Raw genomic sequence first — 15,155 nt, 5'->3', positions numbered from 1 at the left:
TTATAATTCCATTGTGGTACGTTAAATGGCATCAATGAACAGCTTGCACTACCTACTTTACCAGGTTCGCATTGTAGCACGATCCTTGCATCGGACGCTAAGAGGAGAAAGGACATAAATGCCTAACCCGTACATATTGATGACCGCTGATCATCATCATCATCATTGCGACCTCAAGACGCCAGATGCGACAATCCACTGATTGTAATAAAGGTAAAAATATATATATATATATCTACATTTGCTACTTAAGTGTACGTTCGTCCTAACAGCACCCATATAAGCAATAACTGAATACACAGGGTACATTCGTACTGAAACAAACCGAGAAAGCTGTACAGCAGACTCTTGGGTGATCTTTTGTAGAGCTGCTAGCGTGCACTAGGAGTTCTTAAGATGAAAAAATTGCTGAAACTAATGCTCAGATATATGTACTACGCGTCATTATGTTGAATTTGAATTGTTGCAATCGCGCCCAACTAGTCCACCAGTGGTCGTCGCCCATATCGTTTCTGTGAGAATTACAACAAAGTCTTCGGGTGACTGTTTCAAAAATAAGCGTATCAGCCATAAAAATAAGACAATGATAATATGTTACGATGCATATTTTATGCCCATTTGATTTTAAATGTAAAATTTATACTGCCCTGTTTATACTCTCTCTCTCTCCCTCTCTCTCTCTCTCTCTCTCTCTCTCTCTATATATATATATATATAATATAAACTTCATTGGTTCTAATTTTTTGCATTTTTTCAAATACTGTTATCAAATGTGCACTGATCTGATGCGAGTACGAGATGATTTCGACACTTTGTAGTTTCACGTACCGTAAGATAGGAGGTATAACAGGGTATAACAAAATTTTAAATCGCAAACCTAGGGCTTAAAGATGATCGCAATAGTCGCTTGTACTTTTTTCAAGATTGTTTAATAACCCCGTTTCCTCATACTAAATAACAAACAGCTAAATAAAAGAAAATATGTAGACCGATTTCGATTCTGTTCAAATGGTTCTAAGCCGTTATAACCGCTTTCAAAAAGTGTATCTTTCAGGTAAAGATCATCGGAAGAATCTACTCATAGTTGCTATATTATAGTTAAATATATTCCTAAGAGCACGAATATTTGCTCCGATTTAATAGCTGGCAGACTCAGAGTGGACGGCAAATTGTATCAGAAAAAAGGTCCAGTAAGGCGAAGCTACTTTACCGTGTTAATATAGACGCTAAAGATTTATAATTCTATCATATCTCGATTGCGGAACTCGGCTTAACTAAACCCATAACCATTTCTAGAAGACACAAATAGTTTTCGTCAAAAAAAAATTCAACACTTTAGACGACCGGTTACTTGGAGAGAGAACAGCTATCGAAGGTACCCGATTTTACGACAGCATACTACCTCTACACATATGTAATAATACGAGTAGTACACAACAGGTATACGATAAGTACGATTAGGTCAACAAATAGTACATGTCTATATTCATTGACTGCTAACCTCTACTCATAAAATTTAATATAAAATTATTTTGTATATCAACAAAATGTTTTTAGCTCGCTTTCATTTTGTACGATACACCAAGCCGGAGTATACGCTCTATTTTTCCTGTAAAGGTCGAATAACATATTGTTTACCTTCCCCGCCCTATATGATCTGACAGACACTTTCCTAGTGGCAACGTCCAATGTGTGTAGAATGCATGAGCACATACAGTTTTTACGTCGTGGATGTCCCAGGTCAATACTACTTCACTACTTCAACTTCATTCAGACAATAGTTTGGCCCAGATCTTCAGGGAGCGCATGTAACAGGCAACGATGTCCTTCGATGTGAGCCATAATCCGACACGGTAAAGCGCAGTAACGAGCCGGCTTGATTATAAGTCGACAAGACGGCGTAGAAGTGAATAAGGTAATTTTTTTAGGCATTCGTTTTAACCGAATTTCAACTGGTAGCAACTTACAGGCGCGCAACGGTCCAGCAACCCCTCGCTGTGTGTTTAGGAGGAAGGAGCGAAAACAACTTGGTGGGAGAAAGGGCCATCCCTTTACTCCTAACTGGCGCCGTCATCCTCACTGAAACAGATTAGAGAGAACGTACATACATACATCATGCAGAGACTAGGCCTATTCGTCTAGCGTCGTTTTCGTCGCATCAGGGAGGACAGATAGCGCTCTAGAGTGGGGCGAACTGTTCGGTTCGAGTGGCAGAAGTAGCGGCAACCGAGTCCTGAACTCCAACCCGCCTCTTAACTGTGTCATCCGACGTACCACTGGATACCACTTAGTGCGCACATATTCGTGTGGAGTTGTACACGATCGAGCTAGCTAGCCAGCCACTAGGTAGCACCTATCAGCAGCAGCAGCAGCAGCGGCAGCAATACGCGTCGTAGTTGTTATTCCGCTATTCGGCTGTGGCCTGCGTCCTTACACTTTAGGACACTTTTACAAGTACAACACGCAAACAGGACACAGAGCATTTGACTAGCATTTGAACTGGTGAGCGTAGGGCAAAAGCGAAAGAAGTTGCGTCTGTGTAGCCACAGCTGGCACAACTATTACTTCTGATACGTTACATTTACAAGGCTTTGCACGACGACAACGACGAAAGTGCACGCTTGGGCAAGTCAAGAAGCATCTATGACAGGATGCGTGAAGATGTGCGCCATGATTTTATGTAGGCGCTCCGCTACGGTCTGTTGTACAGTGGCAGCGCGCAGATGCGGGATGGACGCCGGTCCACGCCTAAGTGATTCGACCGAGAATATGTTGAATTCTTCTGTTCGAAGCGGCGAGAGGCGTCGACAAGGCGGCCGATCGCGAAGCACCACAAGATTGACTGCGTGCACAGTTCGCGGCATACGGCTGGAAAGAGGCTGTCCGGTTTCTTCGAAGAGAAAGCTGCCAAATAGGCATACCAAGCGTGCTTTGAGCGATGTATGCGCGCCGCAATGATGCACTTCGTTGAAAAAAGCTCCCATAGCTCTAAACTCTTCGTTTTGATGACATTCGTTTGCTCCCATTGGTTACTCTTCTAGTCTTGGTCGGTCCAGAAGGCAAGCTGTATAGCATATAGCACGAAGAATGCACATACAAACAAATTGCGTACATGGGACCCGGGGCATGTCACACCCGAGTGCGTTGTATTCGTGCAGCTAGCTGTCAAGATAGTGGTTACAGCTCATAGGTGGAGCTGCTCCGATTCGGGGCAATTCCGAATAGATATTTTTTCGTTCGCACTTAGCCAGCTAGTTCAGTACCTTATTAATATTTGCTGTGTTCACTAATTATAGAAGTAGTTAATAAAAGGCAAGTTCAGAAGCAGGTCTCGCCTATAGGCATGATGACGAAAAGCGGGCTAATGAAGATCTTCCGAATTCAGATACAGAATTAGGTAATAAGTGTCTTTTGGTTCTGTTTCGATCTACAAATAGTTTGCGATGCGCGGAACGTAGCGTTAGAATAAAGAAAAAAAAAAACACCAACCATTAAGTCACATAAGGGATCTACTGTTCGATCTATTATATGGCTTATGGCAGTTGTTCCATTATACTGTGTTGACGACGGAGCTCTTTGTGGCCAAGCTTTGTAGAGGAGCTGCATGCTGTACATTTTGATGACGGTTCGTCAAGTGGAATTACAAGCCTATTGAGCAACACTAATGTTGGTGCATTTACAACTTTTCTTTTTCTTGTTAATACACAAAAATATATTTTTTCAAAATATAACGACCATTCAAAATTGGAGGGGCTACAACAGATCTAACCTGTTGCCGCAGAGACCGCACATATGATATGACAGTCGTTTAGAAATCTAGCTTTTCATTGTAGCTATAGACATTTCCTTTTTAGGTGCCGCATAGAATCACTGAGTAAAACTAGGAATTCTAATTCTTTTTTTTTGCCAGAACCCCTTAGCCATGATATATGCGAGAAAAAAACCCATTTAAAGCAAAAAAGTCTATCAGTAACCTCACACTGACGACTCAAACGAGTTCAACAAATAAGCTCAACTTCAAATCATCCTTTTGAGCTACAGATGGCCCGATCCCTAAAACTTATCCCGTTTAGAGTGTTACAATTCATAATAGCCTACAGAAGTTAAGCATCACAACTTATTTAGACTACAGAGTTTCCGTTACCTAAATATGGTCTAAGACAGATATGGGGTTTTTCTGGGTAGACTGTTTCCGTTCCACTATACGGATATTAGTTATTTGCCTATCAGAGTTGTGCATTTATGCATTCACCTGATACATTGCTGTAGCACGTTAAGTCCGTCGGGGTGCCGAGGTTCGTGGCCGAAGTTCACGGTAAATTGTTTTTGCCTGGTGGCAGTTTTAAACTTATAGCAATGAAAGTTAGTTTGGTGCGCCAGAACTGAAAGCAGTTGAAAAACGTATGAAGCGACCGCTTCAAATAAAGATCAAAAACGCACCTGATCGCAACATTTTAACGGTCAGACTCGCAGCGCCGAGTTGGTCTCCGTCGGATCGCCGCGAGAAACTAGCTCAACAAGCTATTTCCCCATGCTATCTATGAACTCGTTTTGGCCCCAGCACATCCCTCTCCTTCTTTGTATGGATTTGTTTAACTTATTTCATTGGTAAGATGAATGTTACGTTGGTGGTCAGTCAATTGCTTAAGACATGAATACGACAGAGATAACCAAATTGTGAAATCGCGGACACGCGCAATCTGAACGCACTGCCTGTGGTGATCTATTCAGACGAGGCACTCTTTAGGGGTGTAGAATAGTTGCAATGAGTGGAAATCGGATTGCCATGTCTTGAAAGCTATGGGTTTCTTTCCACCAATGCTCAGGTTACGTCTTATACAATTCATCTAAACACAGGCTTATATCATATAGGACTATCTAAGGACGTTTTTACTATAGCTGTTTGATATATTCACAGACGGTGCTTTTGCGCAGTCCGCTTTGGTCGTTTAACTGGATAAAACAAACAATCGTAACTCGTTGAATAACGATAGACTGCCTATTGTATTCGGAAACCAATGGACGTTTACATCTGGTTGCGTAGCTTCTAAAATAGAATTGCGCCCCGTATCATGTTTTATTTTTTTATTGAAGAAACAGTTTTGTTTCTAACAGCCTGCAGACAGGCCAGCGCCACCATGCACCGATGCCATCCGAGATCTGGCCGTTTCAACATACTCCGGCTATAACGTTGCAACGTAGCAGTTGCAAATAGTAAACGTATCATAAAGATTCGGTGTGACACCGCCGAGCTAACCGTCCGCTATCGTAACGGCTTCAAGTGCAATTGTTGCCTGTCATGTCGTGGACGCGTTGAAGAGTTGGCACGTTCTTCCGTTAAGAATCGGCGTCTGCCCAGCCCTGTCTATAGTATCCCAGATACACTCTAGTCTTCGACTCATAAATGGATTTACAACAGGTTACTAGAAATGGCTGAGTTTCAACTACCCGTACTATATTAAGCGAACTCTATTAACATGGTAAGCCATTGCGGATCTATCCGAAACCGCTTCAGCATGATCTGTTGTTGCCATAGCACACCTAAAAGAACGGAATGCTCCAGAGGGCTCCTACGTTCGTTTCTCCCCGACAGTCCCCTAAGACGAATATGTTATCAGAAGGCAAACATATTCGGTCTTTTAACACGGTGATTTGCAAAATGTTGCATTTTCTATTGAAACGCACCTTGTATCTAACTAGGTATCTAGGTCCGCTAGTTTTGATTGCCCGAATTATGTAAAAATAAAATGCTACAATTTATAAAGCGTACCGTCTAAATTTCATAAATCTATATATATAGAAAAATCTATGTAAACATTAAAGATGTATTTATTTGCAAAGTGAGTGGGTACGTCTTTGCCTTAATTGTTCATTGCTTCCCTCCGTTAGGTTTGAGTACTGACGTTTAATAATCATTCGCCGTCGGAAAAGCTTTTTTCTTTTCTTTTCTTTTCTCCGCTGCTCTACAAACCTACATCGTTTTATATAAACTATTTCGACAGTAAACATATATCATTTTTGCAAATACTACAGTTTAGTTGTCTTATAGAATAAATGGAGAAGATCGTAGGAGTATAGGAAAGAAGCGAAATCGACTAAGGGTAAAGAAAACAACTAAGAAGTAACTAGAAGGTATCGACTGAAAAAAAAACAACACATGTGGCAAAAAAACAACTACTGCTGAACCAAATATTAGCAAAAATAGCGCAAAATTACGGAAATACAGTGCTAACTACACTCAAGTTCTTGCAAAACAAAATAAGCACAAAAAGTGTCACGTCGCAGAAAACACGTAAAAGAAAACGATTCAAAATGTATCCAATTAACTTAGCCAATTCCCTTGAAATTGGTTATTTCGGTCGTTATTCTACCCCTCAGTCATTACACATAATACAATATAGAGCGGTAATTAGGAATGGTACTTGTCTCATTGTTTTCCCCTGTAATTCCTTAATCTCTTTGCTATGACGACCTGCTACGGGGTTCGTCGAGCGTTTCCGCGTTCCCGATATCTCCATTTCCCGTCTCGCATTCTCCCGCGGTGTAAGAAAGAGGGAGGTAGACGCGGAACGTGACCCATTTGACATTTGTTTTCGACGAAACAAAACCGACGAATATTGGCTGTTGAATGGCTGGGCAATTACAAAAGCAATTTCTTCTACATGGGTCGAGATGACTGCCTGTGTGCCGAGCGACCCATGTGATAATGACGGGCGAGACGGACAGCATAATGGCAGCACGACTGCGCGTCATTTTCAAAACGACGATAACATTTACCTCAGACAAACGACAGGTTCCATCGTAAATTTAGTGCGACTCAGGATAACACTGTGCATCTACGAGAACGGCAGCTAATGAAGGCTACGCTAATAGGTTCGAATCGTTGGAGAGTCACTTGAATAGATTGTTTAACAAGCTAGCAATACACACCTTAGATTAAGGTTCAGGATAGGTTAAGCACATATTGTAAATATATGTTGTAAAATAATCACTCGATATATCTTACGATCAGAGATATTAATTTCACTATTAATTGATAAGATATTTACATTGCCAACCTACTCAGCGATCTGGAAGAAGATATTGGGGTCTAAAGATATTCGGACCAATAGAACGTGGTTAGGATAACTAATCAGATCGATTGTATTCAATTAGCTATCGTAATGATATATTTTTTTATACCCAGCTTTCCGTATTGTCTAAAGCCAAGATAAGGTTATCATGCGTCGTTGTCCCAAACGTTTAATTTACTAGATAGGCCTTTTTTTACGCGGATAGGAGCCCTTTTAGCAAATTGTCAATTTTACTTGTTATTCCGCATGCGTATGTTGCGCGGTATAACAAACAACGTTCCCCTACATGCTGTTGGCTGTTGCTGAGCGACTGGTCATTACTATAAAAAATATATAAATACATAACATTCACCCTATTGATATCGGTGTGCGAAAATATAGTAGCAGTAGTACTAGCAGCAACAATAACAATTTAGATCGGTTTGCAGTTTAGAAGCGCGTAACCCGCAACGCTTTGAGATATTGGCCTTTAGCACTTAGCTCGTCCGACAATTCAGAAAGTAGACTCGTGAGTGCGATCCTCACCTGAGCGATGTTACGGGCATGCACAATTACGTTTTGTACGAATACTATAATAAAATAATACTCCATTCTTATCAGGCGCATAGGTTTGAATCTCGGAGGAAACAGAAGTTCCGTCACGAAGCTCAAACCAATAACCTCAGGAAAAGAAACTAGGGTCCCCGCATTCAGGTTACTATGTCAATTGATAGCGCTTAACAATATAGCTGATTTTGTCGATCCGAGTTTGCCTCGTATTAGGCATCTCTCAAGATTTCTATTACGATCTTTAGTAGCTATAAACGCACCAACGTTGGGACACGACCTGTTGTGTATATACATGCATTACGCTTCCTTCTTACCCTATTTTTCTTTAGAGTATTATAGAAATTGTGCCTTCCATCTTTTTCATTAATAAGTTGTCTAGGTAGCATTGGTTACGGATGATGGCATTGGTGAGGGACTGTGCCTTGAAGCCGGCTGAAGGGCATGCTTTTCTCACGTTGTCAAACCAGCAGGTGGCTAGTTTTTCTTCCGCTGGTTGTGCTGCAAACACGCGCGGAGAACTTAAGCTTGACTCCGCAGACCTCGACTCTGGCCGTGCTAAATACAGACGTTCGACGACTAAGTATTGTTTTCTCACTGGTAAAGAAAGAAGGGCTCGCTTTCCTTTCTTCTTCACTTGTCAATATTACTGGGACTCTGTATTCAGTTCGGTTCTTCCAGCTACCTAATGCTGCACCTACGGATCCGTCCATATACCAGTAGGCGGCAGAAGATGCTGACGGAGAGTGGTCAGGTTAGCCAGCGAGGAAAACTAAAGTGTACTTAAAGGGTGAGAAGGTGAAAAAGAGGAAAGCCAAATATAAGGCTGGTGCGTGTCTTCTTTGTTGAGCCTTCGGTGACCTGACAGTTAATCACTTGAACAGGTGGCGGAAATGAAGCAGGAAATTAGCAGATTACTCACTTCCTTTATATGCACTCTAGTTCTCTTTCCGCCTGGGTTCAGCTTCCGGACTTCGGACCAGAAGTAGCCCCTAGATTCCCTTTTTTGTCTCTCCCACTGACAGCGGCAAAACCATGTGGCTAATGCAGACGATGTAGACAATGTCGTCGACGTCGCGACAGTTTTGACGCAAATTTCGACACACTGGGTCTGAGGATACGGTCGGCGCCTGTGGATGTACAGGTGGAAAAATGCTAAAAGAGATGAAAACGTGTCCGACAAGTCATTTTGGTCTACGAAACAAAAAAGATTGTGATAGAAACCTAGGTGTGTGGCCTCTCTTTCTCGCGTCTAAAAAGTTGCAGAAGTTTACCTGTGAACAGTTAATGTAGTGATCAAGAATTGCTATGGGCTGACATAATCATGTTTTGAGGTAATATTTAGAATGATCAAGTAATATTATCTCTAATAAATGGAATTTGTCACGCAAATAAAGCATGGATTGATATGCTTGGTTTTGCAGCTGAACAGACTGGCCCCTCTACGGAACAAAACTCATGAGTCCCATAGTATTCTAATACCGTCCTGCGTGCGACACTTAATAATTGAACACCTTAAATTAGTAGTAGGGTCTTCGGATGATGAGTTCATTCTAACCGAAATTACATGTACATTCACACAATACGACTGCACAATACACGTAAATATGTGAACTTATGTGTTGTACATGCCGTATTATGTAATCACACAAAACGCGCTACAGGCGCGCTTGGAAAATATAGTAGATCGATTAATTTCAAAATAGCGATGGCAAAGCCCAAACGTAGCTTAGATTAAGGAATACAAGATGCTCCCTATCAGATGCCCCCACAAGTACAGGACTGACTCAGCAAAAGGTATTGCTTTCTTTTGGAGGTCTATCAAAAATGGGTCTTGAATGTGTATCGCTTTTGACGGTCCTATTAAAAACGACAGAACATTTAAGCAGTACAAGGTTTACGCTCCGTTGTATATTTACCCCTATGTGCATCGAGCAATACAGTTGTACTTTTGCTAATTTCTGTGCTTGTGGCAGTATTTAGCGGTTCTCTCCTTAGTCATCCAAACTAGAAAGGTAAATATTTTCGAGTTTTTTTAAATCCATCTAACCAACAGGGAAAATTGTTTCTCGTACTCGCCTAGGTATAAGTGTGGAGGTCGCTGGCACCTCGAATAGATTTCTCAGATTATTGAAGATATAGAGAAGTTAACGGTAATAACTAGCCATATAATTACGAATAGCTTTTTTTAGCGATGCCTAAAATAGCTGAGCCACTGGACATATTGGTTTAGTATGTAGCAGACAAAATAGATCTATAACGCTGGAGAGAATGAATCTAAACAACATTTACAGAAGTGCTATTTGTTTGATGATTATCGGCCTCACTGGGTCAGTGCATCTATACGAAACAGCAATAGTTCCTGCTGCGGTTTACATACATTATACTCATTGCCACTTGCGTAAGTGCACAAAATATGTCACGCAGAACCAACAGCGTTCGCAGTTGTCTCGATGCAACTTCCGATGGAGACCGGAAGCAGAAACTAGCGTATGGAAAATAGCAGTTAGTGATGGAGACATTTGAATATTTGTAGCTTATTCGGCTTGAGCGTCGGGCTGATGTAAGCAAGTCACAAGGGTGGAGATGGTGGTTGGGTAGAAGATTTTCGGTCTTAGTTAGTCAAAGGTGCGCGTCCTGCTTGACAGCAAGCGGTGGCTGCCACAGCCCTGTGGCACCGCTATACTTTCGCACGCTGGTTGGGGGCTAATTGCAGATTAGCTGTTGTACCCCCAGCTACGATACCCCATGTGTTATACTCCGAGACATGTTAGCATAGTCAAAATACACTGAGAGACGTTGTGCGCTGCATTAGAAAAGACTGACAGACACAGCGCGCCGCTTCCAGTTCTCTACCAGGAGCGCCTTCAGTCAGGCAGGCAGCCAGCCAGCCAGCCAGCCATCCGCAGAAACCAGCTTCACACATCTGTAGGCGAACGCATCCTATCTCCTCAACGAAACTTACCAAGCATCCTCGAACCAAATAACCTCGCTCCTATATAGGCACAGACGAAGACTCGTGTCTAAGAGCGTGGAGTTATAGCCCACTTGCACGCCGAACTATGGAGAGGACGCCAACGCAAGAGGCCAACAAACGCCCAATGCTTCTCCCAACTGCTTTCTCAAACAACGGCAACAATGGCGGTGGTAAAGCTCGCAAGCAAAACTTTCGGCCGGCTTCGGTACGAAGAGGACCCAATTGAACCTTATCGAGTTTAATACCTCTGTGCTACAAGCGTTCTCTTAGTCTCTCCTTCATTTATATTGTCCCCGTCACACGAAAGACGTACTTGGCCATACACACACATGTAAGCTAGGCATAAGGACGCGTGCGGAGACCCTATTTCCGCAACTAGCGCAAACCAGCGCAGTGACGGGTATCGCCGACTCTAAAGCAACTAGCCATCAAGTATCTAGTAAATAGAAGCGCTGCGTAATTACATTTTTCGACCAGAACCCGAAAGTAGATGTGGGAAAATGAAAACAAATATTTAATTACATGCCAAAGCTTTATCTGCCGACTTTTCTTTTGCTTGTCCCAGAATGGGAGACTATTGTTTAATCGGCCAGTGATTTTGTAACATATCGCATAAGTAGCAACGTGCCATTGAGAATAAGACGCCTCAGTTTCGAATTCTAGCCGAAAGGACTTTACATATAGATAAAAGCGAGACAAAAGTGTCCTGAGTCATTACGATGGCGCCCATACAAAATCTACCACTGTATACAGCTCTCCAAGTAGAAATATGGAACAGAATGTATTCAAGCTCAGCTCCTCATCAGCGGGCTTAGTTGCGCACTCAACGTATCAATGTCTACTAAATGTGGCTTTCGTGGCATAATACTTCCGTTTGGTGGAGCCGAAACGACTGCTGAATAGTGGAGCAGAAGCAGGAGACGGCGATGAGGTCCTTGATGTCTAACTGTCCTTAAGGCTGCAGCTTTTACTGACCCGGCTGACTCACACGTAACAGAAACGACTGTTCGTTTCTCATCTAATGATCTTTTTCCGAGCACCCAGGAGGCCACACAGTCTGCAGTGTTGCCCCGTTCGTTGTGGTGAATGCTGCGCTCGCGAATCATCCTGCTCGCAGTGTCCGCTTTGCAGGGATCCGAGAACTAGAAGTCGCGGGCTTCGACTGAATTTCCGAACAAACTTCCTTGAGGAACCTGATGCGTACCAACGTTTTTTATTCTCTTTTCGCTATTAAAAACGAGCCTTGATCTTGTGCCTGATATTCGCCTGGTGACGCAGGCGGCTGGTCCACGTCTTCAGTCTCTTAGTTCGACGGTGATGGCCGGCAGGGAATGCTAGGCCCTGCTTTCTTGCGTTTTCTTCAGTCCAGTTCGCGTATTGCCCCGTGCCCCCAACTGCCTCAACACAACGCCATAGAGTCCCATAACTTTTATTTCGTTGCTTTTCTGGCGCTGCACAGGAAGAGACCTCTATGTCCTCGTTTGCCACCGTCTCTCATCTAGGTACGACTTTAATTGGAGAACATCTCTCGCCGTATCCCGCTTCTGTTCCACTATTCTATTCTAGAGAACAATAGTAGTACTATTACTCTTAGAATTACTACTACTTTCCGGTTCAACCAATGCGACGGCCAATTCCGATCCTCGAATCCGCTGTTAGATACAGAGCGGACAACCGGAGCTCGAGAAGCCAGCCGAGGAGTCAGGTGGAATAGCAAGATTCGGAACCGAACCTAACGCAGAGAAGCGGAGAACTCATCGTTGGGGGTGGCGGAGAGAATGAGAGAGAGGCTGTGACTAAAAAGCCGAGGCTGGAAAGCTGCGAAAGAAGCAAAAAGGCGCCCGCCCCACCAGTCAGGCAATAATTTAGAAGTAGAGGAAGTATAGGGGAAACGAAGCTTGAGGCGATCGCCAGGATCTTCTCGGGTCTTTTTCCTTCCCCCACACTTGGTCCCTGACTGATCCGCTGTCAATCCCCATTCCGCCACACACACATGCACGCACTTTCTAATTGAGCCGGAGATAATGCTGCACAGTTTTGATCGATATTTGTCAGTACTTGTAACAACAGTTATTGTTTATGGTGGCGACCCGTAACCATGTACTTGTGAGGCTTTAATAATTCTTGTTTTCTAAGCTATTAAGGCTGTCTAATCAATATCATTCACAAAGGCGACTTGTTAGCGTAATAAATTGCTTAGTTCCGATGCAGATTTATTTCTTTGATATAACAGTATTTGATTTTTGCTCAATAAAACAAGGACACAGGAGTTTCGGTACAGAATTTGTTCTTCTGTTTGGCTCGCCGACTGACATTTATTTCAATAGATGAGTATTAAATTTAGTTAATATTAAATATCGTGAACGCACTTACGTTCACAACTCGGTAGCACCGCTATACATTTATCTCGATCTTCAGATTGGCTTTTGACATTACTTCTTCAAGACGCGTTTCTTCTTAAACCAATTTTCAGCTTCTGAAAAACGTTCAGGGTTTACAGCAAGTGTCTACAGGCTTTCCCTTATTCACTCCAGAACCATGATAAATTTTGGTCGAGTTAGTCCGAAGTCCTATTATTAACTATTTCTTTTCGTTATGCATTAGTTAGCAATAGCAGCAGTAGTCAATTCGAAGTGTGACAGAAAGAAGTACTATTGTCCTTCTGTCCTGGTTTACCCTGGTTTTGCGCATCTATGATGATAGTTTCAATGTGGAGAGAACTTCAGCACTTTTTTGTTTCGCGTCGACACTCAAATAGTGCGCGAATTCATAGCGATCTACACGTGTCGGCGTGGTGTACAGCAATTACAAAACCGTTAAATTTCAATACTTTGAAATTCGTTTTGGTCAATGACGCGTCGTAATACGGAAGGGCTGCAAGCCTTTTTCGTTGTCCTTTCTCACAACCTCGATGCTTTATATCTTGACGATCCGACACCAGCATGGTAAGATCACACGCACTCCAATAAATGCCACTACAGGACCGCTTGATTCCATCGTCAGGATGTTTTTAGGAAAATGAATCTAACAATTTTTTCACTTTGCTGCCGCCACAACATCGAACCTAAAAACGAATATTAAATTTACGAGGCAAGTCCGCGATTTCCTGTTACGAAGATTACTGACGCGTGTCTTAGCGATTAGACGACGATGGCTGGTTGGCTACACGTTCGCCGCATGACGGTGATGGTTTTGGAAGCTGTGGAAAAAAAAGACAACGGTGAAGCGCGAACCTATCCGAGTTAAGAAAGTCGTCCGCACAACATTTTCTGTGTAAATGGTCGAGTGGTCTGCCGCCGCAGTGGTAAAACAAAGACGTTCGAGTCTCCCCTGAAAGGCTTTGGCGCCCCACTTTCTAGCATGAACAGCTGCTAAAAGAACAAAGTGGAGCAGCTGCCGGGCTTGGAGGCGTAGACGGACTCAGCAAGTGACGTTCCGTGGCCAGCTGCAGGCGGTGGACAAACGATAGATATCTACGATATGACTGCCGCCTACAAGACCATGACGACAGTGACAGCGTGCTTTTGGTAGAAGGGGGAAGGGGCGTTGCTGCTGTTTTCACTCTCTCTCTCTCTCTCTCTCTCTCTCTCTCACTAGCTGTGTGTTCGACCACTTCAATCCAGATTTGACTTCTGACTGTTAACCTGATCGGTAACTGCTGCTGCTGACTGCTGTTTGTTGCTGCAGCCGCCGTCATGGCCGCTGCCACGTCGTCCTTGCGGCAGTTTTTGCCGCCGCCTCGCAATCTTCGTCGCACTATATCTGCGTAATATACACCATTTGCTTCGTTCATCCCCGCGGCGGCAATTCGTCCATCACCGCCAGCAGCAGCAATTGAAACAGCAGGGTAGACAGGCCAGTCTAGTCGCTAATGCTGCCACTGCCGCTACTTCTTCTCGATGGGAGGTGGTGGCCGAGTATTCCCGCGCCGACTCAGTCTTCTCAGCCGCCTCTGACGCACCCGTTTCCGCACCGCCTCGCTCTCGCCCCCGTCCCAGCGATTCACTCGCAGCTTCTTGCCCGTTTCTGCGTTGCATATGAGTGAATAATAAATCGTGCTGCTACTGCCTCCATTGCTACGACTACTTCCATCTTGCCTGTGCCGCCGACCGTCGCCGTTCTTTGCTATGCTCTGCACTCCACCCCTCAGCCAGCGCCAGCAGCACCGTATAAGGTAAGGAACGAAAGATGGCTAAGCTCAATCGAGGGGGAGGTACGGCTCAAAATGTGGGATGGGTAGGGATCGGAGGGGAGGCAGGAGAGACGGAGACTACAACGAACGCTAGAGGAGGAAGACGAAACAGGAAGAGAACGTCCGAACGGTCGCTAGAGGATGTGGAGAAGTAGAAGAAACACTCGAATGGGTTGAAATGGGCGCGGAATCAAGGGGCAAAATACAGAGCGACAAAGAAATGAGGACGAAATGAAGGACGTATCGAGGCGTGTACTTGGTCTTCGTGTGTACACGGGTTAGTAGCGATGCGGCCATGGCATGAGGCATAAGGAGCAGTCTGGTACAGAGTGAATGACGCCATTGTTCAGGACCTGTTTCCTTGCGT

General features: G+C 43.7%; 1 protein-coding gene across 4 annotated transcripts in view; it reads right to left on the bottom strand.

Annotated features, from left to right (window-relative positions):
• Positions 1–14,702, bottom strand: part of LOC111255342 (proton channel OtopLc-like) — a 73,558-nt gene extending 58,856 nt beyond the window's left edge. The window contains exon 1 of one of the 4 annotated variants that reach the window (XM_086978309.1): positions 12,970–14,702. Coding sequence is in view for 2 of the 4 variants with exons in the window: in XM_086978306.1 (XP_086834432.1) it covers positions 1,639–1,713 (75 nt within the window). In the remaining 2 variants the exon portion in view is untranslated. Of the gene's footprint in view, positions 1–1,638; positions 4,193–4,252; positions 7,042–12,969 lie in introns of those variants that run through there. The other 3 variants (XM_022817215.2, XM_086978308.1, XM_086978306.1) reach the window with 3 other exon arrangements.
• Positions 14,703–15,155: the final 453 nt, after the last annotated feature.

Source organism: Varroa destructor, unplaced genomic scaffold (genome assembly GCF_002443255.2).
Source record: "Varroa destructor unplaced genomic scaffold, Vdes_3.0 BEIS01000001.1, whole genome shotgun sequence".
In the NCBI taxonomy this organism is placed as follows: domain Eukaryota; kingdom Metazoa; phylum Arthropoda; class Arachnida; order Mesostigmata; family Varroidae; genus Varroa; species Varroa destructor.
This window is presented reverse-complemented; position numbering and strand designations above follow the sequence as displayed.